The sequence below is a fragment of the Columba livia genome, chromosome 23 (assembly GCF_036013475.1).
Source record: "Columba livia isolate bColLiv1 breed racing homer chromosome 23, bColLiv1.pat.W.v2, whole genome shotgun sequence".
In the NCBI taxonomy this organism is placed as follows: Eukaryota; Metazoa; Chordata; class Aves; order Columbiformes; family Columbidae; genus Columba; species Columba livia.
In genome coordinates, this window is record NC_088624.1 from 328948 (window position 1) to 353174 (window position 24227).

A 24227-nucleotide genomic window follows, 5' to 3' on the forward strand; every position below is an offset into this window, starting at 1 on the left:
CCGTGGGGGGACAGCGGGGGGAGGAGGGGGGGCTGGGGACACTCAGGCCACGCCAGGCGGGGGCACACAGCCCAGGGCGCCCCCCGAAAGTAGAGCTGGGGGACACACAGACGCTGCAGCTGGGTGAGCGAAATTTGGGGCGGGGGGGTTGTACTCGCCCCGAGCTGCAACAGGCGTGACACGGGGGGGGGTGTGGGTGTGTGTGCCCCCCCAGCACCGCCCGTGCCCACCCGCGCTGTGTCGGAGCCGCCGCGTGTGCCGGGGGGGGGGGGGGCTGTGCCCCGTGTGCCGCGTTGCCCCACCTACCGCACCTGGGGGGCACGAACGGGGGGGCAGCGGCCCCTCAATGCCACCGTTCTCCCCTCCCGTCAATGCGGCCCCTTGTTCCTCCCGGCCCCGTGTTTTCTTAACCACCCCCCCGGCGCCTGGCCCCGGCGAGGGGGGGCTGCGGTGACAGAGGCTCTTTCTTTGGCTGCGAGGGGCCGGGGCTGGGCCGGGGGACCCGGGGGGGGCCCGGGGGGGCTGCACTGTTGAACAGCAGCCGGGGCCGCGGGCGAGATCTGCCGGCACGGGCACCCAGGTGAGCCGGGGTTGGGGTGCTGGGGATATGGCCGTGGGTCCCCAGGGCTGCATGCGCCCCATCCCTGTCCCCAGCCCGCTCCCCGCCAGCCCCTTCCCCGCCGTGGGGGGGCAGAGACCTGGCAAAGCCCATGCACTGCTGCAGGCAGGAGCCCAGCAGCAGGCTGCACCCCAAAACCTCCTCCAGCCCCCCCAGACAACCACGGCCATCATGGCCAGGATGGGATGATTGCAGTGGTCCAAAAACACAGCAGAAAAGCCGCTTCTCATTGCTAAACTGCTACTTTATCAGCCAACCCCCCCATAGTCCCTTTCCCACAGCAGGGACCTTGGTGGGGTCACCCCAGGGGGGTGACAGCAACAAGGCCACCAACATTACCTGGAGAAAGAGCAGAACACAGCTTATTCCCCCCAAGAAAGAGATGAGATGTTCCCCCCGCTCTTATTTAAGCATTTCCCCAGGCCAGGTGGGACAGATGGGGTGGGAGGGGCAGGGAACAGGACACAGGTGTTCTGCATTGCCCCACTGATGCCTATGGGTGCTGATGACCCCCCCAAGTATTGGTAGCCCCCCCAATGTCTCAGGCAATAGCCTGGCAGCGTCAGTGCCCGGGAGACAGGCGGCCACCCACCTGGCTGAACACTGTCCCCCAAAAGTCCCCCCGCAAGCACCGTGACACCCTTTCTCCATCCCCACCGCTGGTGTTGTCCCCCTGGCACCAGCCGGTGCCACCCGGGGACCCCCGCCCCGGCTCACCGCGGGAGGAGGGGGACGCGGGCACCGTCGGGGGCACTGGGCATGGGGTTGATGCGCTGACCCGTGCGGATGTTGAACATGGGCAGGGTGGAAAGCGGCCGCGGGACGTCCCGGCTGGCGGCCATGTGCCGCAGCTCCTCCGTGTCGCCGTGGATGCTGGTGTGGTGGACCAGCTGGATGCTGGGGGGGAAGGAGGGACAACTGGGTGCTGTGCCCCACGTTCCCACCCCCCTTCCTCCGCGGAGGGGGCTGGGGGTTGGTCCTCCCAACACTGGGGTCTGTCTGCGCCCCATCCCTGGGCCTGCGCCCCATCCTTGGGGTCCTCCTTGCCGCTGCTGAGTCCAGCCAAGGCCGTTGCAGAAGTAAACCAGCTCTTGTGCTCCAGCCCGTGTCTGCAGGGTTCACTGGGGGGCACCGAGGTGGGGGGAGAGGAGGAGGAGGGCTGGGCGGCCCTTGGGGATGGGGGAACTCAGGCTCCATCACCTCCATAACATGCCCCAGAGACTGCTCCCTGTCCCGCTCTGCTCCCCGTCCCACCCCTGCTGGTTGTCCCTGTGTTTGGCCATGACCCCGGCCCCACAAAAGCAGCCCCCCAGCACCCACATGGCCCAGCCAGGGGACTTACTCAGATGTCTCCAAGTCCCGTTTTTGCCTACAAAACAGAGGAAAAAGGGGAAAAAATGCAGTGGTGAGAGAAGGGGTCTCACCACCCCCGGGCTGGCCCGGGACCACAACGTGCTGCTGGGGTGGGGGACCCCTCCCCGAGCGTGCCCTGACTCACAGTCCCTCCCGGCGGCAGCACATGAGGTGGCCCAGGAGCAGGCACAGCAGCGCGGCCACCGCCAGCGGCACCAGCAGCGTCACCAGGTACCCGGGCAGCAGGTCCCGGGGGGGCACCTCAGTGGGGGCCTGGAAATCCCCCCCATCCTCCAGCACCCCGGGACCCCACACTGGCCCTGGCGCCGTGGGGCTGGAACGGACCTGCAGCTGCAAGGGGGGACGGTCAGGGGGACGGGGGTCCCTGGGGGGAGGCGCATGGCAGGGGCGCTCACCAGGGTGAGGTTGCACCAGCGGACGGCAAAGCGGGGGGCGAAGGTGTCGTAGCAGGAAGCGAGCGGCTGCTGGCCCTGGCTGCAGCGCAGGCGGCTCCGCGGGGACGTGGCCGCCACCAGGCACGGCGAGAAGGGCCCGGGGGACCCCACCGTCACATACACCCTGTGGGGGGCACAGGCTGCAGTGGCCCCCAAAACCCCACGTGTGGAGCCTGGGGGTCTACCCAGGAGCAACCCCAGCCCCCCCGGGTCTGCCGTACCCCTCCTTGCGGCCCTCGATGGGCAGCGGGACGCGGCCGCCCCGGTCCAGCGCGGAGGTGACGTTGGTGACACGGAGGTCGTCCCGCTCCCAGACGCCGGCCGCGGCCTGGAGGAACATCTCCCGCGCGGCCGCCGGCAGCAGCTCCTCCACGTTCCTGTTGCCCACCAGGAACTCAGCCTGGTACGGGGGGTCCCCACCTGCGGGGGACATGTGGCACCCATGGGGACACCCCGTGCCCATCCCGGGGGGTTCTGGGGCAGCATTTTAGGGGTGCACGGCCCCTACCTGGCGCAGGGATGACGGTGATGACGAGGCGCTGTGCCACCGTCTCGTAGGTGTGCCGGTTGTACGCCAGCACCTGCGAGTGGAGGAGAGGCCCCCATGGCACCCTGCCCCCACGTCACCCCGGCACGGGTCGTGCGCGTGGCACCTACCTCGATGACGTGGGTGCCCAGCTCGGCGGCCGTGGGGCAGCCGTAGAGGTAGCCGTGCTGGCGGGGGTCGCGCTGGACGTACCGCAGCCACCGCGGCAGGTCGGGGTGGTCGCTGAGGTGCGCTTGGAACGTGACAGGGGCAGCTGCTGGGCACCGAGACACACGGACGGGTTGGGACGGACACAGGCACGGGGACACAGGTGCTACCGGGCTGTGCCGCGGGCAGACCTCGGCCGCCCTTCCCATCCCACTGGTCCCAGCAAGGAAGCGTGACTGGTCCCTGCTCTCTGCCCCGGGGGGCAGGCACCAGCCAGTGTCCCCCCAGCTCCCCCAGGCCCTGCAGGACACCCCTGGCCCTCTCACCACCGTCATCCTCGCGCCCGGCGACGAAGGCCTCCTGGAACCGCTCCTGCTCCAGCGCCTGCACGAAGATGGCTCCGGTCTCGGCCGAGACGTGGTGCTCGGGGAGGATGCGGTGGCTGGGGAGGGCGGCCCAGGACCCCGCCAGGAACACGGCTGTGACCAGGGACAGGGCTGGAGCCGGGGACCACGGCCCCTCCCTGCCTCGGTTCCCCATTCCCCAGGAGACACCCACAGGCCCTACTGGCCGCCGGGACACCCGGCGCCAGAGACAGTGACAGGTGTCCAGGACAAGGCTGTCCTTGGGCGGGGATAGGGCCGGGGCCGGGAATGGGGACAGCACCTCTCCTTGCCCCGAACCCGCTCGGTCCCCATGTCCCAGCCCCGGCGGCTGCCAGGGACAGGGTGGCTTTATTTAGCTCTATGTTGCAGTCCTGTCCCCCGCCCTGCTCCCTCCTGCCAGCGCCCCCCGTCCCACCCAGCGTGGGCTCCCCCCGTCCCTCCCTGCTGGGGGTGCCCCCGCCCGTCCGCGTCCCCAGGGGTGCCGGGGCTGCCACTCGCCTGCCAGCACCCAGGCCCGGAGCAGCGCAGGCGCCTCCATCTTGCGGCGCCGGGCGTGGGGCCAGGCCTGACTGACGGCGGCAGCGGGGCCGGGGGGCCGCGGGGGGGCACGGCGGGGACACCGCCACCCACCGCCACCAACGGCCTGTGGCACCGAACCCCGCCAGCATGCGGGGCAGCGGGGCTGCCCAGGGTCCCACATCCCCTGGGGGGGTCCCATGTCCCCTGGGGGGTCTGGTGGGGTGTCCCTGGGTCGGCTTGTCCTGGTGTCCCCGGTCATGGGCACTGGGATGGCAGTGGGGGCGTGGAGGGCACAGTGGGCACGGCGGGGTTGGGGACACTTGGGGACAGCTGTCCCCGCTCGGCAGGCAGCTCTCAGCCCCGCGCACGCGTGCGCCCGTCTGTGTCACCGGGGCGGGAGCACGTGTGTCACATGCGTGTGCGGGGGCAGCGTCCCTCGGCGGGACGAGGCGGGGCCGCGGGGCCGCCGGGGGTGGCGGCGGGGGCCAGGCCCTGCGCCGGGGGTCGGGGATGGCGGAAGGGGAAGGGGATGGCCGTGGCGGGGACGCTGCACCGTCACGTCACGTCCCGTCACGCCGCGTCACGCACAGAGGTCTGGGAGGCCGTGTCTGCAGGGTCCTGGCGCCCGCGCGTTCCCAGCCGGGGGGAGCAGGGCCCCCCACCCTGTTCCCCGCCCCCGGGGGCTCCTCCCGCACAGGGACCCCCAGCACGGCCCCAGGCTCTGGGCCTCCCGCAGTGCCCGGTGGGAACTGAGCAAACCCCCAGATAACCCCAAAATATCAGCCGGCAGGTTCGGGGAGGGGGGAGCAGCACCGTGGACCCCTATGCCATGGTCCCCCGCCTCAGTTTCCCCTCCTGCCGCCCCCAGGTGAAGCTGTTGCTGGGGACACGTGCTGTGCCCCAAGGGTGGATTTGTGGGGACAGAAAGTAAAACAGGGCCCTGAGGGGACACCACGGGACACCTCGAGATGGGCGGGTTGGGCATGGGTGGGGGTCTCGGGATGGGAGCAGAGGGGCACATGGACAAAACTGGGGAGGGACAGGGAGATGGGCGGGGGACACGGGGACAGACCTGGGATCGGCACAGGGACAGGATGCGGGATGTGGGTACAAACTCGGGGGACATGGAGATAAGATGAGGGGATATGGGTATGAACTTGGGGGGATAAAGGCACAGTATGGGGGGATAAGGGAACACGGGGACAGGATGTGGGACATGGGGACAGGACGGGGGGACATGGGCGCAAACTCGGGGGAATGTGGGCATGGGGTAAGGGGACATGGGTACAAAATTACAGGGATATGGGGACAGAATGGGGGGACGTGGGGCAGATCCAGAGGATGTGGGTACAAGCCTGGCGGGTACAGGGTGGGTCTGAGGGGACACGGGGACCGGCCTGGGGGCCACGGGGACAGAGCGGGGGGGAACAGGAGTAGGAGCAGATGGGTGTGGTGGGGGACAGAGCTGGAGGGGGACATGAGGACAGAGCCGGGGAGGACATGGGGACAGAGCCGGGGGGGCCATGGGGACAGAGCCGGGGGGGGGCACGGGGACAGAAATGGGGGGAGGCAACAGCGGACGAGCCGGGGGGGCACACGGCACAGCAGGGATGCTCGGGGGGGACCCGCCGCAGGGAGGGGACCCTGCGTGGGTGTGGGGAGGGGGCCGTGGGGCAGGCGGCGGGGCTGTGGGTCCCGGGGTCCCTGCGGCCGCGGCGGCGGCGAGGCCGAAGCGCGGCGAGGAAGAGGAAGAGCCGCCGCTAAGACCCAGAGGGCTCTGCGGGCAGCGGGGCGGGCAGAGCGGCGGCTCCATCGCAGAGAAAGGGAAGAGGAGGAGGAGGAGGGAGGAAGGAAGGAGGGCCGGGGCGCAGGGCCCCCGCGCTGGACATGGCCTGACGGGGCCGCAGCCCCCGGCCGGTGCGGCGGTGCCCCCCCGCAGCCCCCTCCCCATGCCGCGGTAGCGGCGGGGCTGCGGCGGGACCGGGGAGCGGCGGCGGGCGATGCGGCGCGGCGGCCGGTGACAGCGGCCGGTGACGGTGACGGCATGCTGAGGACGGAGGCAGGCGGCGGGGCCGCCGCCGGCGGGGGGGCCCCCTCCAGCGGGGCGGCGGGCGGTGGGGGTCTGCGGAGCGCGTCCCCCCACCGTAATGCCTACGAAGCCACCATCCAGGCCCTGGCGCCCACAAAGGAGGCTGACGGGGAGGACGGCAAGAAGAGCCGGGGTAAGAAGTATGGCTCCAACGTCCACCGCATCAAGAACATGTTCCTGCAGATGGGGACGGCGCCCGGGCCCGAGGGCGCCTGCGACCTGGCCAAGGCCAAGGAGAAGCCCGTCCGCCTGTCCTTGCCCCGGGCCAGCAGCCTTGGCGACAGCGTGGACCAGGGCAGCCTCCTCAAGCTGGGCACCAGCGTCTCGGAGAGGGTGAGTCGCTTCGACTCCAAGCCCGACAAGCCCTTCTCCAAGCTGCAGGAGACCCGCAAGATCTTCGAGAGGAGCCCGCAGGAGAAGGCCAGCACCACCAGGCTGCTGCTGCGCAAGGAGCGCGCCGGTTTCCAGGACCGCAAGCTGGACGTGGTGGTGAGGTTCAACGGCAGCACCGAGTCCCTGGACAAGCTGGATGCTGAAGCCGTCTCGCCCACCGTCAGCCAGCTCAGCGCCGTCTTCGAGAAGGCCGATCTCCGCAACAACCTGCACAAGGCGCCGGGGCGCGCGGGGGCCCCACTGGCTGCCAAGGCGGTGGGCAAGCGGCCGCGGGTCTTCCTGCCCAGCGCCGAGGCCGGGCGGCCAGGCGAGGGACACGCCGCGCCGGCGCGGGCTCGGCCGCCGGACGAGGAGAAGGCGGCGGGGAGGGGCGGCCGGCCCGCGGACAAGGAGGCGGCCGCACCCCGCGTGCAGGAGGTCTGCAAGATCAAGCCCGTGGAGGTGGAGGAGAGCGGCGAGGCCGAGGAGGAGGAGGCGGCGGCGGCAGGTGAACCGGTGCCTGTGACCCAACCGGCCAAGGGGGCTGAGGGGCCGGTGCCCAGCACCCCCCGGCTGGACGGTGGCTCGGCGGCGGCCGCAGGCGAGGACGTCAAGGGCGAGCGGGCTGAGGAAGGCGATGGCTACGAGGAGGCCAAGAAGGAGGACTTCTCCGAGGCGGACCTGGTGGACATAAGTGCCTACAGCGGGCTCGGGGAGGACTCGGGGGGCAGCGGGCTGGAGGAGGAGGAGGAGGCCGAAGGGCTGTACGAGCCTGAGTCGGGCTGTGTGGAGATCCCCGGGCTGTCCGAGGAAGACGAGCCTGTCCCCAACCGCAAGATCCAGTTCAGCACGGCCCCCATCCAGGTGAGCCCGCCCAGGAAGGTGGCACCCCCAAGCGAGGGGCACCCCAGGGGGAGGTGTGTGACCCCCAAACCCTCCCCTTTTGGGGGGCTGGCAGTGGGGACGGGAAGGTGGGGGGCTCCGTGCCCCCTGCATGGGCCATGGCATCCCTGGGCCATGCCCTTGCATGGGGGTGGCCGCCCAGGCCTGGCTAACGAGCCGGCTAACGAAGGGCCCTGCCCCAGCATGGCTGGGCCCCCCGGGACCCGAGTGACAGGGAGGGTGGCACTGGGAGCCACGGCCGTGCCCGGGACAGGCAGGGACACACCCCAGGTTTTGGGTGGGGATGCCCGAAATCCCCAGCCATGGGGCGCTGGGGCGGCGGACGCGCGCCCACCCGCTGCCCCTGCCCCTGGGGTCCCTGGGTACCGGAGTCCCCCTGCTGGGGGTCCCTGGGGACAAGGCGGTGGGGCAGGGGGGGTTTGCCCCCATGGGCCCGGCCGGGTGCCCAGGACCGTTTCGGGAAGTGCGTGAAGGGGAAGTGGTGCGGTGGCATGGCCGGGGGGGCAGCACTGCCGCGTCCCCCCCCCTCCCCGCCCGGGTTTGGGGTCCCCATCTCACTGTGATGGGGGGAAGGGCCTGTGCAGCTATTTCGGGGTGTTCTCGCCCGCTCGAATCCCCCCGACCAGAGCAGCAGCGATCGCTTTGTGCTGGAGCCGGTTATTTATAGAGCCCCGGCCTATATTCTGGCTCTGAGTCAGAGCGGGTGGGTGGCCCCACCTGGGTCGGGGGCCGCGGTGGCCGGGCGGGGGGCAGCGGGTCAGCGTGCCGGGTGGCTGCAGGGGGGCCGCGGTCCCGCGGGAAGCAGCCAGCCCAGCCCTGGAAGGGTGTTCCCCAGGGATGGGCAGCTGGGATTTTGCGGGTGCTCTGCTCCCCCAGCTCCTCGCTCTGACCCACATTTCAGCCGGGGTGACGTTGGGGGCCCCCATGCGCAGGTGGGAGGGGACACGGGCACCTGAGCACCTTGGTTCCCCCTCCAGGTGCAGGGGTGATGCTGAGCCCCCCAGCCCTGCTGCAGGGGTGGGGGCCGGGCATGCTGGGGACCCCCACCCAGGCACCGCCCCGTGCCCAGGGCTGGGGGCACATTGTCACCAAACCTTCCCCTGACCTCGCTGGCTCCGGCTGCTTCGCACCTGGAACCCGCTCCAGGTCCCCAGCACATCCCAGCCCCCTGGAGCTGGGGACAGGGGGGCACGGCGAGGGGAGTTTGGGTGCCCACAGCCCCCCAGGACCGTGGGTGGCACGTCCCCTGCCCTGCTCACCCCTGGGAGCCGCCGCCTGGTCCTGCCCGTCTGCTGTCACCAGGCTTTGTGCTATGGCCCCTGACACTCATCCCTAATCCCCTCGGCGTGTGTTTAGTGTCGTCCCTAATCTCCTGTGCCCCTCGGGGACAATCTGCCCGGCTCATAGCCCAGGCAGGTTGCTGGCACCGCCGGGGCGGGGGGGACACGGCACCCTGCTCCCACCAGCACCGTGCCGGGGACGTTGTCCTGGTGGCACACCCGAGCTTGGCCAGGAGCAGCTCGATGCCATCCTTCCATTCATCCATCCCTCCGTCCATCCATCCCTCCATCCATCCATCCCTCCCTCCGTCCATCCGTCCCTCTGTCCACCTCTCCATCCATCCATCTGTCCGTCCCTTCCTCCATCTCTCTGTCCGTGCGCCCCTTGGGGTGCAGGTCACGGCACCATCTCTGCTCCCAGGGCCCCCAAACCCTCTGTGCTTCCTCAACCCCCCTCACCCTACGATGTGACTTGGGGGGCTTCTCCAGTGGCTCGTAGGCTCAGTGACACCCCCACATCCCTGGGCTGCAGGAGCTGCGGGTGCTGGGGCAGTGGGTGGCTGCGGTGCCCCCCCACCTCGCTGAGTGCCCCCATCCTGCAGGTCTTCAGCACCTACTCCAATGAGGACTACGACCGCCGCAATGAGGACGTCGACCCCATGGCCGCCTCGGCCGAGTACGAGCTGGAGAAGCGGGTGGAGCGGCTCGACCTCTTCCCGGTGGAGCTGGAGAAAGGTGGGTCCCCCGTCCCGGGCCCCGGCAGCGCCTGGGACGGCTGGAGGCGACGCCATCGGCGCTGGGTGGCCGCGGCCCCCCCAGGACACGGCGCTGTGTCTCCGCAGACTCCGAAGGGCTGGGGATCAGCATCATCGGCATGGGCGCGGGCGCGGACATGGGCCTGGAGAAGCTGGGCATCTTCGTCAAGACAGTGACGGAGGGGGGCGCTGCCCACCGGGACGGCAGGTGAGGGTTGCCTGGCCAGAACGGCCCCTGGTCCCCGCGCCCCGGGCGGGGGGAGGCGCAGGAGCTGGGGGGGGCAGCAGATGTGCCAGATGTTCCCCAGGGTGGGAGATGCGGGGGAGGTGGGCGGGGTGGCCCTGCTGTGACCGTCCCCTTGTCCCCAGGATCCAGGTGAACGACCTCATCGTGGAGGTGGACGGCACCAGCCTGGTGGGGGTCACGCAGAGCTTCGCCGCCTCCGTCCTCAGGAACACCAAGGGCCGCGTCCGGTAGGGCCCGTTCTGGGGGTTTGGGGGGCTGGGAGACCCCCCGGCCTGTGCTGGGCCCCTGCAGAGGCCCCGCCCCATAGCCTGTCCCCAGAGCCCCCTGGATGCCCGGCTGGGCTGTCCCCCTGCCCCCCTGTCCCCATGCCCACTACCTGCCCTGTGCCACCCTAGTGCCCCCCAAAACGTCCCCAGAGCATGGCAGGATCTCCCCAGCCCCCCAGCTCATCCACAGGCCCTGTAACACCCTTCCGGATTGTCCGCCCCCGGCAGCACTGCCTGTCCCGTGGGATGTCCCTGGCGGTGTCCCCGGCCCCGCGCCGCTGACCCCCCGTCCCGCAGGTTCCTGATCGGGCGGGAGAAGCCGGGGGAGCAGAGCGAGGTGGCGCAGCTGATCCAGCAAACGCTGGAGCAGGAGCGGTGGCAGCGGGAGATGATCGAGCAGCGCTACACCCAGTACACGGAGGATGACGAGGAGGTGAGGGGACAGCACCAGCCGTGGCCCCCGCACCTGATGTGGGGCCGGTGAGCCGGTTTCCCCAGGTGGGGGGGCGGGGGTGCTGGGTGGGGACCAGCGTTGCTGATGCCGCTCCGCACCCCCGCAGACGGGCGAGTACGCCACGGACGAAGAGGAGGAGATGAGCCCCATGTTCCCCAGCGGCGAGATGGCCATCGAGGTGTTCGAGCTGGCCGAGAACGAGGACACGCTGTCCCCCGTGGAGATGGACCCCGAGAAGCTGGTGCACAAGTTCAAGGAGGTGAGGGGGGGTGGGGAGTGTCTGCACGTGGCAGCGAGTGTCCCCGGCATGGAGGGACACGGGGACGCCCGTGCCAACCCCGGCTCCTCCTGCAGCTCCAGATCAAACACGCTGTCACCGAGGCCGAGATCCAGCAGCTGAAGAGGAAGGTGAGTGGGTGGGAGGGAAGGAAGTCCCCATCTCCCCAGGCCCCCCGGATCTCCATCCCCCCATGCCCCCCAGCTTCCCACATCTCCCCCAGACCCCTCATCATGACATGCTGTGCCCTGGCTGTGCCGTGCCATGTCGTGCCATGTCGTGCCATGCCGTGCCATGCCATGTCGTGCCATGCTGTGCCATGCCGTGCCATGCCATGTCGTGCCATGTTGTGCCATGCCGTGCCGTGCCATGCCGTGCGGTGCTGTCCCTGACCCGCTGTCCCCAGCTGCAGTGCCTGGAGCAGGAGAAGGCGCGCTGGAGGGCCGAGAAGGCGCAGCTGGAGCAGAGCGTGGAGGAGAACAAGGAGCGGATGGAGAAGCTGGAGGGGTACTGGATGGAGGCACAGAACCTGTGCCAGGCCGTGGACGAGCACCTCAAGGAGACGCAGGCCCAGTACCAGACCCTGGAGCGCAAGTACAGCAAGGCCAAGAGGCTCATCAAGGAGTACCAGCAAAAGTGAGCTCACCATGCTGCCCCCGGCACCCGCCCCCGGCTCCCGGCCCTGCGCAGGGACCGTCCCGGGGGGGTCCTGGAGCACCAGCGCCCGTTGAGCGCAGACCCGCCGGGGTCCCCTCCCCTGCGCCACCCCCCCAGGGTCCCCGTGGTCTGGCGGGGGTGACGTGTCCCTGCGCTGGTCCCCACAGGGAGATCGAGTTCCTGAAGAAGGAGACGGCGCAGCGGCGGGTGCTGGAGGAGTCGGAGCTGGCGCACAAGGAGGAGATGGAGAAGCTGCAGGAGAAGGTGGGCACCGGGCGCGGGGACGCGGGCTGTCCCTGAGCCCCGCCAGCCCCGCCGCGTCGCCACTGGAGCCCGGCACGGACCGCAATGGATCTGCCGGCGCGGCTGCGCCAGCGCTGGATCCCACGCTGAGGCGCGGTGGATCTGCTCCGGCCCCGATCCCACCAGACCGTGCCGCCGGCACTGTGCCCTGCGCCGGATCACAGAGGATCTGCTGGGGTGCTGGCACACACCCAGCCCTCCTCCTGGCACTGGATCCCGCACTGGATCGCAGTGGATCTGCCAAGGGTTTGCGTGGATCCTGCGTCAGGGTCTGGACAGCCCATAATGGATCACAAGAGATCTTCCTGGGCACCGGATCCCAGCTGCTTGCGCAGGATCCTGCACTGGGTCCTGGTGGATCTGCACAAGCTCACACTTGATCCTCTGCTTGGGAGTGGGATCCCATGCTGGTCATGCTGGATCCCACACCAGATCACACTGGATTCCACACGAGCTGCACTGGATCCCCCTCACGGGCAGGGCCGGAGCTGCGCCGGTCACAGCAGATCCCCTGTGGGGTCACCAGATCCCCCGCGGGGTCACGGATCCCCCAGGATCCCGCAGCGCCCAGGGGCTGCCGTGGGTTGCAGGGGGCAGCGCCCGCCCGGCCGGGGGCACCAGGGCACAGGCGGGCAGCGGGGGGTCCCCTGGCACCCAGCAGAGCCCCCACCCCCTTACGCCTCCTCCGTCACCCCCAAAACGTCCCCTGACCCCCAGGCTCACCCCACCCCCCCGCAGCCCCCCGGTCCCACGCTGGCCTCCAGCACCTCTGTGTCCTGCCCCTCGTCCTGTCCCCCCCCGTCCAGTGCCCCTGTCCCCGTCATTCTGTGTCATTCTGTCCCTCCCCGTTCGCTCCCCATCTCTGTGTCCCTGTCCCCGTATCCCCCCCCATTCGCTCCCCATCTCTGTGTCCCCCCGTCCCGTGTCCCCCCCCATTCGCTCCTCGTCTCTGTGTCCCCGTCCCTGTGTCCCCCCGTCCCGTGTCCCCGCTCAGACCTGTCCCCTTTGCTGTTTTTCAGATCTCCGAACTGGAGGCCAAGCTGCAGACTTTGAAAAATTCCAACCCGACCTAAACCGCCCTCAAACCACAGCGATTCGGGGCCCCCCCCGCCCCCTCCCCTGCCCAGGCCTCCTGGTGCCCCCCGCCTCCCCGGGGCACAGACAGCGGGGGGACAGGGTGCGTCTCGGGGGGCGGACTCCCCGCGTTCGTGTCTGTGTCCAGTGTGAGTCTCGTGGTGACGTGATGGACTGATCGGGGGGGACGCAGCCCCTCAGGCCTCCCCCCCAAGCACACCCTCCCCTCGATGTGACCCCCGGACACAGAGCTGGCGCCCTGGCTGGCCGTGGGGGGGCAGGCGGAAACGCCCACCCCAAACGTGAGCCATACTGGGGAGCAAAGGGGGCACGCTGGGCCCCCATCCGCAGCTCCTCCTCTTGGGGCTCTCCTGGAGCACCGTCCGGGGGGCAGTTGCCTTTGGGCCCCCCCCGGACACTGCAGACCTTTGCTGTGGAGGGGGGACCCCAAGCGCCCCCCCCGCACCCCCAGTGCCACCGCCAGGCAGGAGGGACCCCTCAGCTTTTGCCAACCCTGCTGGGATGTGGGGGCTGCCTGGCCCCCCGCTGTGGGAACACAGCTGGGGGTGGCCCCGGTGCCCCCAGCACCCGCCACTGCCCCCCCGAGCCCGGGGCTTTTGCCTTCCCTGGGCAAGGGGGGGGACACACGGGGGTTCCCTCCAGGGTGGGGGCGATGCCGCCACCCAACCCAACTGTAAATAGTCCCCAATAAATCACAGTATTTCTCTGGGGCTGGGACGCCCCCTCCACTGGCCACCCCCAGCCGGGCCGGGGGGGCCCAGCCCCTCTGCCCAGGGGGAGCCCCGTTAGTTTTGTTTATATTCTGCACCCCCGCCCCCCCGAAGTACCGAGTCTCCGACAGTAACTGGATGTGGGGGCAACTGGGAGCCAGAGCTGGTTGTGCTGGGAGGGGGAGGTGGGGGGGCACGGGGGACGGGGAGGGGGGGTCCGACTGGATTGGAGCCACTGGGGGGGGGTAGTATTTAAGGGAGGGCGGGGAGCGAGAGCCCCGGGGGGGTGCTGGGGTTATTTAATCTCACACGTGTACCTGTGGGTGTATATACGATATATATATGTACCTATGTATGTGCTGGGCCTGGTCTGTGCGGCAGCGCCCGCGCCTCGTCCCGCCGGCGGCACTGGGGACACTGGGGACACGGGGGGGTGGAGGGCACAGGGAGGAGTGGGAAGGACTGGGGGCACTGGGAGGACCGGGCAGGGTTGGAGGGCACTGGGGGCACTGGGAGGACCGGGCAGGGTTTGGGACACTGGGAGGAGTGGGCAGATGTGGGCACTGGGAGGGCCCGTCCCCGCGGGCGCTGTCCGTTCAGCACCGCGGCCGCGCAACGGGACCGGCTGAGCAGAGCCCGGTTAAACCGAGCCCGGGTTAAACCGAGCCTGGGCTGAGCCGGGCCTGGGCTGAGCCGGGCCTGGGCTGAGCCGGGTCTGGGCCGGGCGGGGCGGCGCTGCTGATCCCGCCCCATCGTCTCCCGGCCGCTTCCGGGTTCCTGTGCCCCCCCGCGGCCCCCGGCCCGGCGGGGCGGCCCCGCTCCGCCCCCCCGCTCCGCCCGGCTCTCGGCGCTGCCCCGCGCCCCGGCCCCCCCGGCGGGACGCGCCCAGGATGCCCGAGGAGCGCGGGTGAGTGCGGGGGGAGCGGGGCGGCACCCCCGGGCGGCCCATCCGCCGGACAGCGGCCCCGGTGCCGCCCCGTCCCCCGGCCGAGCATCCCGGGTCCAGCCCCCCAACGCCGGTCCAGCATCCCCGGTCCAGCATCCCCGGTCCAGCCCGTGTCCCCTCCCGCGTTCCCGTCCCCTCCCGGACCCGGCACTGCCCCTCCCGCCCCGGCACCGCAGCGGCCCCGGCTCCCTGGGGGGAGGGAGGGGCCGGGGGGAGCTGCGCTCAGATCTCCCCCCCAGACCCCACAGCCCCCCCGGTGCTGCCGAGACCTCGGGATCCGCCCGCGGGAGATTCCCGGTCACCGGGGCTGTGGGGGATTTAACCCCTTCCCGGCTGCCCCGCAGTGTCCCCAGTGCCCCGGGGGGCTGCCCCCACGAGTGGGGACATCTGTGATGTGTCCTGCTCCCCCAGGCGCTGTGCCCCCTCCAGGGCTGAGGAAACGGGGACACTGGGGATGTCGGGATCACGGGGAGGGGCTGGGTTCCCTTCCCCGCTCCCCCTCACTCCCCCAGCGCAGGGTCCCCTCCCTGACTGTCCCCTCTGTCCCCAGCTCTGTCCCACAATGTCGGTCTCTAAACTGCAGGACACAGATGAGGTTTTCGGTGAGTCCGCAGGGGTCTGTGGGGTGCGGGGCCACCCATGGGTGCTGCCCCTGCACGTCCCACCCGCCCTCAGTGCTCTCGGGGCTGCAGCGGTGACAGGGGGACCCCAGAGCTGGGCTTGGGGACAACATGTGCTTGGGGACACAGGAATGAGCATGGGCCATACAGCCACCTGCAGAGGGACAGGGTGGCGTGGGGACATGCAGGGGGCACAGGTACGGGGTATGGGGACAGGGACACACATAGGGCACAGGGACAGGTAAAGGGCACATGGAGCATGACATGGACATGGGGACACGGCAGGGGAGACTCCACGGGCTGGGGACATGAGGGTGATCCTGGTCAGACCCCGCGGGTGACAGGGACACTGTCCTCGGGGACACCGTGCTGCTCCTCGCCCTGTGCTGGGGCGTCTCTTTGAACACTTCTCTCTGTCCCCTGTCCCCTGTCCCCTGTCCCGCCCCACCGGGGTGTCCCGCTCATCCACGTCCCCAACGCTCCCCTCTCCCTGTCCCCTCTGCCGTCCCCACGGGATGCCGTGCCCTGTCCCCGTGCCCTGCTGTCCCTCTGTCCCCTGGCTGCCTGCCCACCTGTCCCTCTGATGCTGTCCCACCCCCTCTCCTTGTTCCTCCCTGGCCATCTGTCCATCCACCCTCTCTGCTTTTCCCTGTCTGTCTGTCCACCCATCCCCATCTCCTGTCCCTACCTGGCCATCTGTCTGTCTCCCTCCCTTGCATCTCCTTGTCTCTGCTTCTCCATTTGTCCATCCATCTCCTTCTCCCTGTACCTCCCCATCCGTCTGTCCCTCTGTCCCCTCTCTTTACCTGTCCATCCATCCACCTATCCCCATCTTCCCTCCCTCGCTGTCCCTCCATCCATCCCTCGTGGCTCCTTGTCCCCACCTCTCACTTGTCCATCTCTCCATCCGTCCCCTCATCCCTCTCCACCCACTCGCCCTGTCCGTCTGTCCGTCTGTCTCTCTCTCTCTGCCCCGGTCTCTCTTTCACCCCCAGATTTTACCGCTGTGGTTCCAGAGACGCCGCGCCTGGACAGCAGCCTGCAGAAGGCCCGAGCCCGGCTCCTGGCCAAGAGCCGCCGGCAACGGCCGTCGCGCTCCCGGCTGCGAGACAGCGCCAGCTCCACCGAGGGGGACGAGGGGCCCGAGGCCGCGGTGAGCGGGTTTGGGAGACCACGGCTGGGGCGGGAGAGGGGCCGGGGTCAGCCCAGGGGGCACGGGGGTCTGACACCCCCCTGCCGTGTGTCCCCAGGGAGCAGAGGGGGATGGTGGCCCCCCAGCCCCCTCGCCCTTCTCCCGCGGCGCCGAGTTCTCCTTCGAGGTGGGGGGGGCGCGGCGGGCGCTGGGGGAGCCCCCCGGCCCCTCGCCCCCCCTCAGCCGCTACCGGCCCCTGACGGACGCCTGGTGCCACGAGGGGTTGGCGGGCCCCCCCTCGCCCAAGTCCTGCCCCAGCTCCGACAGCTCGCCCGGCTTCGCCCAGCCCCAGCGGCACAGCGAAGGTGAGACCCCCGACCCACGGGCGCCAGGGCTGCGGGGCAGGGGTGACCCCTCCCGGTCCCGCAGATGACAGCCGGGACACGAGCCCCCCCGAGCCCGCCAGCCCCACCGTGGGGCTGGACAAGAGAACGCGGAGAAAGTTCCTGGATTTGGGGTGAGACCCAGCTTGGGGGGGAGCGGGATGGGGGGGTGAACAGATGGAGGGGGATGGGGGGGGGGATGGACAGATGGAGGGATGCCAGCGAAGATGGAGGGAGAGACGGGAGATGCCGGGAGGGATGGAGAGGCGGAGGGATGCAGGGATGCAGGAGGATCCTCTGACGGTGCTCGGGGCTCTCTGAGGGTGGCTGGAGGCGAGGCTGGAGCAGGGGGGGGGGGCACGGCCATCAGGACCCCCAGCTCATCCCGGCCCCGCCCAAGGGTGACCCTGCGCCGCGCGTCCTCCAGCAAGAGCCGGCGGGAGAAGAGCAGCAACCGCCTGTCCATGGGCAGCAGGTGAGGAGCCCTGGGCGGGGGCCCTGGGGGGGTCCCGGGCCTGACCCCGCTCTGTCCCCAGGGAGGTGGCAGAGGGTCCCGGCCGCCCCTCGGGGTCCCCGTTCCTGCCCTTCTCCTGGTTCTCAGACGGTGTGAGGGGCTCGGGCTCCCCTGGCTCCACGTCCCCCGCCGGCTCCCCCCGCCATGAGGGGCTCAGCCCCCACAAATCCGCCTCCCAGGTCAGTGCTCGGGGGGCTATAGGGGAGGGTGGGGGAGCCCTACAGGTGCTCCTGTGAGTCAACTTTATGGCTTTGGGGGTGAGGTCAAAGCCCCACAAGGAGCCCCATGGGGAGCCAGAGCCCCATAGGGCAGCAGAGCCCCATAGGGAGGGCGGCAGAGCCCCATAGGGCGGCAGAGCCCCCCGGGGAGCGCGGCTGTGGGGGCGCGGGGGTCGGGCCGGCGCTGCCCTGCTCCTGCGCTGCCCCAGGACTCCACTCTGAGCGAGGATTCGCCGCCGCCCAGCGCCAGCCCCCGCCTGCCCGGCCCCCCCGGCAGCAGGTGCTCGTACCCCTACCACACGCTGTCCCAGTCCTCGGACGAGGTGAGTGCGGGGCCGGGGTCCCCGTGGGGCTGGGGGGGCCCCGCTGACCCCCGTCCCTGCGGCAGCTCCCGGAGGAGCCGCCCGGCGCGGCCGCGGGCTGGACGTGCCGGCAGGTGGGGCAGTGGCTGGAGGGGCTGGGCCTGGGGCACCACGGCGAGCGCTTCTCGGCCCACGGCGTGGACGGGACGCGGCTGCTGCGCCTCGACGGCGCCAAGCTCAAGGTACGGGGCTGGGGGGCTCCTGCTGCCCACAGCGATTCCAGCTACCCCAACGGGCTCAGCTGTAGGGCAAGAGGTTCTAGGTACTCCAGCAGGGTGCTCCTTGGGGCAGGACTGGTGGGTTCTAGGTACCCCAATGGGGTGCTCCATAGTGCAAGCACAGGTAGGTTCTAGGTACCCCAACAGGCTCATCACATGGCACCTAGAATCCCTTTTCCTAACAGGTGGTTCCATGGGGCAGTGGGGGGGCGGTTCTGGGTACCCCCGGGGGGTGACGGGGGTGAAGGTATCTCAGCGGGATGGCGCCGAGCGGGGCGGCGCAGGGCTGGTGCGGGGCTGGGGCGCAGAGCCCCCGCCGCGGTGACACGGGGCCGGTGCGGGGCTGGGGCGCGGGGCTCTCGCCGCGGTGACGCGGGGCCGCAGGCGCTGGGCGTGGGCAGCGCGCAGGAGCGGGCGCTGCTGAAGCGGCGGCTGAAGGAGCTGAGCGCGGCGGCGCAGCGCGAGCGCAAGGCCCAGGAGAAGGCGGAGAAGCAGCGGGAGAAGCAGAAGAAGCAGGAGCAGCGGCGGAGCTGAGGGGGAAGGGAGCCCTGCGCCCCCTCCCCGCCCGCAGCCGCCGGGACGCCCCGCGGGACCCGGTTCTGGCGCAGGACGTGGCGCCGCGGCCGAGGCTGCCAGGCTGGGACGGGCACGGAGCGGCATGTGCCCCCCGTGCAGCCGCCCCCTCCCCACTGCACCCCCGCACCCCATGGGCACAGTCCGGGCCCCCACGGGCCCCTTTTCTGGATGCAAGTGGCACGTTGGACCCCCCGACCCTGTTCCATCACCCCCACCTGAAGGGTCACTGTCACCCCCTCCCCAGCACCGTGAGGCACCGGCCGAGGACAGTGCATGGCCCGACCCCCCAGACACACCCCCCACGCTGGGGTGTGGGGAGCGAACGCTGCCCCCCCAGCCCTGAGTGCAGCGACCCAGGGGACACCCCAGGAAATAAAAGGGTATCAAGGGCCAGTGCAAACCAGTGCGACCAGTGTGAGCCTGGCTGGGAGGGGCTGGGGGACATGTGGGGGGGGGGGAGCTCTGTGCCAGGCGGGGGGGCAACGGGAAGTGGGAGGCAGAGCGTGGCCCCCACCCCAGGACCCAGCTCTCCATCCCTGAGCCACCTGTGTCCCCAGGTGCCACACTGGTGTGACACTGCAGCCACCTCCCCGGGCCGGGTGACCCCAGGCTGGGTAAACTGAGGCACGGGGCGGGGGGTGTGCAAAGGTGGGGGGATTCCCAGGACCCCAAAACACCACAGTGAGGGCTCAGTCGACATCCAATTTACTGACAGCGGGGGGAGGGGGTGGGGGGGGGGCAGGGGGTTCCCGAGCGGGTTGGAGTGTGGGGAGCCCACCCCGGGTGTGGGGGGCACACGGGTGGGAACAGCTCAGTAGTGCAACACCAGGGACAGTGTGGGGAGCTGGGGGGGCTCGGGCCTGGTGCCCCCCCGTGTTGGGGCTGGAGGAGCAGGGAAGCTGCTGGTCACGCTGTGCAAGGACCAGACCCGCAGTGCCCCGGGGGGCACCCTCCGGAGCGGGTGCCGCGGCGGGGGGGCAACAGGGGCTCCCCCTGCACGCTGCTCCAACCCCCCCCAGCTCCATACCTAAGTGCAACCACGGCGGGGGGCGCTGGGCCCCCCACATCTCACACGTTTCCCAGCGACCCCAACAGCCACGAGAGGCAGAGCTGGGGTGCAGGGACCGCCCCGTGCTCACGGGGACCCCGGGGCTCAGGGCTGCCGGCGCGGGGGGGCCTACGGGACGCGGTAGGTGGAGGCGTTCTTGGGCTCGGTGCTGGGTACGCACCAGTCCCCCCCGTCCTGGCTGGCCTGGTAGTGCCGCCACGCGGACTTGTTGTACACGGGGAGTCGCTCCACCGAGTCCGTGGACAGGGCCTGGGGAGACACGGGGGTGGGAGGGCCCTGCGCCCCCGGCGCTGCGGCCCCCCCGGCAGACACCCACCTTCAGGTAGATGAGCGCGTCGGTGCCAAAGCCCTCCATGGAGAAGAGCTGCAGGTCCCCCTGGAAGTACCGGGCGTAGAGGCGGGAGATGGGCAGCCCGTAGCCAAAACCGGCCTGGGGGGCACAGGGGCTGGGTCAGCGCCCCCGCGGTACTGCGTGTCCCCACCAGCGTCCTGGTGCCACTTCCAGCAGTCACCATGTCACTCCCAAACGTCCCCTGGCGCCCACAAATGTCACCGTGCCACCCCCGTGTTCCCATGGCACCCCCCAAGTGTCTCCATGCCACACTTGGGGACATTTTGGGGTGCCCATAAGTGCCCATGTCAAGCTCAAACCTCGCCCTGCCGCTCCAGCCACCCCCAAACGTCCCCCGGCCACCCTGAAACGCGGACTTGTCCCCCAGGGCCCCGCAGAGCCCGTGGCACCTACTGACTGAGGCACGTACCAGGGGCGCCCCCCCGTCGCCCAGCGGGGGGGTGGGCGCGGTGGAGTACATGTAGCTGAACAGACGGTCGATCTTCCGCAGGGGGACGCCCAGGCCCCGGTCACTCATCTGCAAGAGGTGGCGGGGGGTGACGACCCCACTCCTGGACACCCGTCGAGGCTCGGGGTCCCCGGCTGGGCCCGTGTCCCCACGCACCTTGATGGCCAAGTCCTCCTGGCCCAGGGCCACCATGACGCGCACGGGCGGCAGGCGGGGGCTGCTCTCGTGGCTCTCCACGGTGGCTCGCATGGCGTTCTGTGGGCACGGGGGGGCGCAGGTGAGGGCAGCCCCCAGCTCCCCCCGCCCCGCCGCCCCCCCGGCGCCGGGGTTACCTTGAAGAGCTCGAACAGCATGTGGTAGAGATGCGAGGGGACGTAGACGATGCGGATGGGCTGCTGGGGGCTGGCGGCTGCGGGAGGAGCGGCCATCACCATCGTCACCCCCGGCCCCAGCCGAGCCCCCCGCAGCCCCCAGCCTCACCATTCACCTCCTGGATCTCCAGGTCGGGCGAGCACATGTAGTACTTGTCGCACAGGAGCTTGGACATGTTATAGGCATCTGGGGGGGCAGAGGGGGCAGCACCCCCAGTGTGAAGGTGGGAAGAGGGTTTGGGCACCCTTTCCCCACCCCCGCAATATTTTGCATTCCTGGCATGTTTTTGGGGTGGTCTGGAGTGACCCCGAAGCCCAGGGGACTGTGGCCACCTTGGCTGGGCCGGTCCAAGCTCGTGACAGCAGTGACTCCCAAACGGGCAGATCCCAGGGTGGGAGGAAGGTCTGGGGGGACCGTCAGACACCACCCCCCACCCGGCTCATGTCCCCGTGGGGGTGGGACCCCGGGTGGGACCCCCGCCCCACACACCTCTCACCACGTCAGCCACGCTGCAGTGGGGGTCGATGCTCCCAATGTGCTTGGGGTGCGCGGGGTTGGTGCTGCCATCGAAGAGCAGTGCTGGGGGGGAGGGGAGGACAGTGAGCAAGGGGGACCCCACCCTGTCCCAGAGAAGGGGACACGTGGGGACAGGGACATGGGCAGGGGCTGGATGGGGGGCACAGCTGAGTGCGGCGAGGTGCCTGGGGGGACACTCAGGGCAGGATCCCTGGGGCTGGGGGGGATACTCTGGGATGATGCTCGGGGTGGGGGTGCCCAGGTCAGGGGGGCCCCGGGGCCCCTGCTCACTGTGCTGGTTGAGCAGCATGCGGATGGAGATGCGGCTCAGGTAGAAGCGGTCCAGGAAGTACTGGATGTTCTGGTTGGTTACGGGGTCGTCCCCGTACGCCTCCTTGTACTCCAGCACGCCCTGCGCCATGGTGGGCACCACGTCGTTGTGCCGGTTGCGGATGGTGACCAGGGCGGCCGTGAACCTGGGGAGGGGACAGGACGGAGCTGGGGGACACCCAGTCCGGGCAGAGCCGTCATCCAGGCTGGGGCTTCCCAGTAGCTGGTGGCATTAGGGAAAACCTGGAGGACATTCCGGTGGCACCAGGACACTCAGAGCACAGTGGGGTGGGGACAGTTTGGGGACAACAGAGGGTGCAGGGTGCCAGGGCCCCTCAGTGACACCATCTCTCACCAGTGTGAGCCTGGGAGGAGAGGACACCCCCGCATGGGGGACAAAGGGTGTCCCAGACACGCTGTCACCCCCCAACTTACTGTCCCAGGGCAGCCTGGTCCTCAGGGTCCCTGTCCAGGAACTCCATGATGTCCAGCAGGCTCTGGACATACCTGGGGAAAGAGCTGGTTACCCCCAGAGAGGAGACCCCCCAGGGACCCCCTCTGGGGGCACAGGGTGCCACGGGGCTCTGCCCCACGCAGGGAGAGGGGCTCAGCACCCCCAACCAGGACCCCTCCACGGAACCACCCTGTGCTTGGCGGGGACCCAGGCCTGTCCACCCCCCGCTGGCACGGTGGCCCCTGGGGACACTTGGTGATGCAGCCCCTGGGAGGGGGTGGGGGTGACCTGGGGCCACCCCCGGGCCGTGGGAGCATGGGCAGGCCAGACCCGCTGCCTGCGGCACGGGCAGGGACAGGCAGGGACAGGGGACCTGCACAAACAACCCGTCACGTGGTGGCACAGGGACAGCTTCAGCTGCCAGAGCTGGCAGGGGACACGGAGCTGGAAAGGGGACATCGCGCTTAAAGGGACACCCAGACCCCTGAGGACACGGAACCCCCAGCCACAGGGGCAGGCAAGGGCGCAGGAGGCCGGGGCAGGATGTGGGGCTGGCACTGGTGAGCCCCCAGTGGTTGAGGACAGCCCGTTGGCATAGATAGGGGTGTCCCCAAAAGGCTTGCAGCGCTCGTCACTCAAGGGCATGGCGTGGGACCAGCTGGGTGCTGCCCTGCCAGCCACCTGTCCCTGTCCCCACCCCCAGCAGCTTCCCCAGGACCCGCGGGGGGGACAGCTGGTGACAGCGGTGGGACCTGCAGCAGTGGTGGGACCTGCGGTGACAGCGGGGACACGCTGGGCGATGGCAGGAGTTGTGGTGGCAATGGGAGCCACGCGGGTGACAGCGGCGGGACCCAGAGTGGCACCCAGGTGGGTGACAGCGGTGGGACCTGCAGCACGGATGGCGGCCGCAGGACCAGGCGGACGGCGGCAGCGGCACCTCACACCCAGCGCAGCGCGGGAGCGGGAGCGCGGTCCCGGCGGCCGCAGGACCTGCGGGGGGACCCCGGGGCGGTGACCCCCCGCCTCACCAGCTCTGCACCAGCTGCACCGAGGGCGTGCGCAGGACGCGGTCCGGCAGCAGGTTGATCTCCTTCATGATGTTGGCCAGGCGCACCGGCAGCTCCTGCCGCAGGAACGTGAACGACGTCTTCTCGCAGGCGTTGCTGGAGCCTGGGGGGCGCAGGGGGGCGCGGGGGACACGGGCTGAGCAGCCGCTCCACACCCCAACCGCAGCGCTGGCTCTGCTCCCGCTGCCCTGCCGGGGGGCTGGGGACACTGGGGGGAACCGGGACAGGGGAGCAAGAGAAGGTCCCTGCTCCGGGGGACCCAGCTCAGCCCGCTGGGGAGGGCAGGATGGGTGCCCAGTGCAGCCCGGACTAGGGCGGGCAGCCTCCCAGGGGCCATTTGCTGGGGACAACGACCGGGGCCACCAGCAGAGCCGGGGACACCCAAACCAGACCCCAGCCCGGTGGCACCGGCGTGCAGAGGAGCCTCTGCCGGGGGACACAGCGGCCCGGCCCGGGACACGCGTGTTCCCAGCCGAGAGCGGCGCCCGGGGGGCGGGATTCCCGGGGGCGCGGAGGTCCCGCCCGGAGCACCGCCCCCAGAACAGCTGTTCCCCGCGCCGGGGTGTTTACCCGGCCCGGGCCGCTCCGGGACGACGCGGGGGTGTCTCGGTCCGGGGCCGCAGCCGCGGCTCCCGGGGGTGGCAGTATTTACCGAAGTCCAGGAACTGCTTCATGGAGAGCGGCGAGGGCGAGAACTTGCTGAAGTGCTCGATGTAGGTGGGGACGCCGGCCAGCGCCGCCCGCTTGGCCAGGCACCGCAGCAGCCGCATGGCGACCCCGGCCCAGCCCCCCCGGACCCGCAGACCCCAGACCCCGGCCCCTCCGGCCCCGCCGCCGCCACCGTCCCCCGGTCCGGCCCCGCCCCGCCGTGCCGCGCGCAAACAACCCGCTCGCCGCCAATCAGCGGCCGCGCTGCCGCCGGCCCCGCCCCGCGCCCGCCCCTCGCGCTAGCCCCACCCCTTGGTCGTGCCACGCCCCCCCCGCTGTAACCCCTTCAGTCCCGGCGCGGAGCCGCCCGCTGAACCCGCCGCGCCCCCGGGGGTGGGCTTGGCCCCGCGGGGTTACCCCAACACCCTGCACACCTGCGACATTTCCCTCCTGTACCCCGCCTACCGTATCACCCCCCAACAACAGCCTATTCCACCCCCCACAAAAAAAACCCCAAAGCACGAGCTTTCCCCAGCAGCCCCCCTGCCCCACGCCGGTGCCGGACACG

At 70.5% G+C, this 24227-nt stretch overlaps 4 protein-coding genes across 13 annotated transcripts; 2 read left to right on the top strand and 2 right to left on the bottom strand.

The window, feature by feature from the left end:
• Nucleotides 1-842: 842 nt before the first annotated feature.
• On the bottom strand, nt 843-5121 carry SGCA (sarcoglycan alpha). 3 transcript variants are annotated; one of them, XM_065039621.1, is made up of 10 exons: nt 4006-5114; nt 3448-3600; nt 3085-3230; nt 2936-3008; nt 2649-2847; nt 2389-2551; nt 2118-2323; nt 1962-1988; nt 1337-1516; nt 843-958 (listed from the first exon to the last, which is right to left on the bottom strand). In XM_065039621.1, exons 1-10 carry the CDS (start codon nt 4283-4285, stop codon nt 955-957), a joined length of 1431 nt encoding a protein of 476 aa, XP_064895693.1. In that variant the 5' UTR covers nt 4286-5114; the 3' UTR covers nt 843-954. The 3 variants fall into 3 exon arrangements, with proteins under 3 accessions (XP_064895693.1, XP_064895695.1, XP_064895694.1); XM_065039623.1 differs by having other exon boundaries at nt 3085-3227; nt 4006-5110; XM_065039622.1 differs by having other exon boundaries at nt 843-1516; nt 4006-5121.
• A 685-nt stretch (nt 5122-5806) lies between these two features.
• PPP1R9B (protein phosphatase 1 regulatory subunit 9B) lies at nt 5807-13503 on the top strand. Its single transcript, XM_065039611.1, has 10 exons — nt 5807-7351; nt 9273-9405; nt 9513-9633; nt 9795-9899; nt 10236-10371; nt 10499-10651; nt 10747-10800; nt 11076-11305; nt 11494-11590; nt 12649-13503. Exons 1-10 carry the CDS (start codon nt 6071-6073, stop codon nt 12700-12702), a joined length of 2364 nt encoding a protein of 787 aa, XP_064895683.1. The 5' UTR covers nt 5807-6070; the 3' UTR covers nt 12703-13503.
• Nucleotides 13504-13981: 478 nt separating this feature from the next.
• On the top strand, nt 13982-19041 carry SAMD14 (sterile alpha motif domain containing 14). Of its 8 annotated transcripts, none has more exons than XM_065039612.1 (10): nt 13988-14341; nt 14931-14982; nt 15996-16153; nt 16251-16497; nt 16562-16649; nt 16916-16990; nt 17052-17208; nt 17457-17570; nt 17636-17791; nt 18229-19041. In XM_065039612.1, exons 2-10 carry the CDS (start codon nt 14943-14945, stop codon nt 19024-19026), a joined length of 1833 nt encoding a protein of 610 aa, XP_064895684.1. In that variant the 5' UTR covers nt 13988-14341; nt 14931-14942; the 3' UTR covers nt 19027-19041. The 8 variants fall into 8 exon arrangements, with proteins under 8 accessions (XP_064895686.1, XP_064895687.1, XP_064895684.1 ...); XM_065039613.1 differs by having other exon boundaries at nt 13990-14341; nt 16017-16153; XM_065039619.1 differs by having other exon boundaries at nt 14003-14341; nt 18236-18572.
• A 50-nt stretch (nt 19042-19091) lies between these two features.
• Nucleotides 19092-23868, bottom strand: PDK2 (pyruvate dehydrogenase kinase 2). The gene is made up of 11 exons (XM_065039624.1): nt 23664-23868; nt 22973-23114; nt 21926-21997; nt 21452-21636; nt 21134-21223; nt 20753-20830; nt 20605-20681; nt 20429-20527; nt 20234-20341; nt 19789-19902; nt 19092-19721 (listed from the first exon to the last, which is right to left on the bottom strand). Exons 1-11 carry the CDS (start codon nt 23779-23781, stop codon nt 19581-19583), a joined length of 1224 nt encoding a protein of 407 aa, XP_064895696.1. The 5' UTR covers nt 23782-23868; the 3' UTR covers nt 19092-19580.
• Nucleotides 23869-24227: the final 359 nt, after the last annotated feature.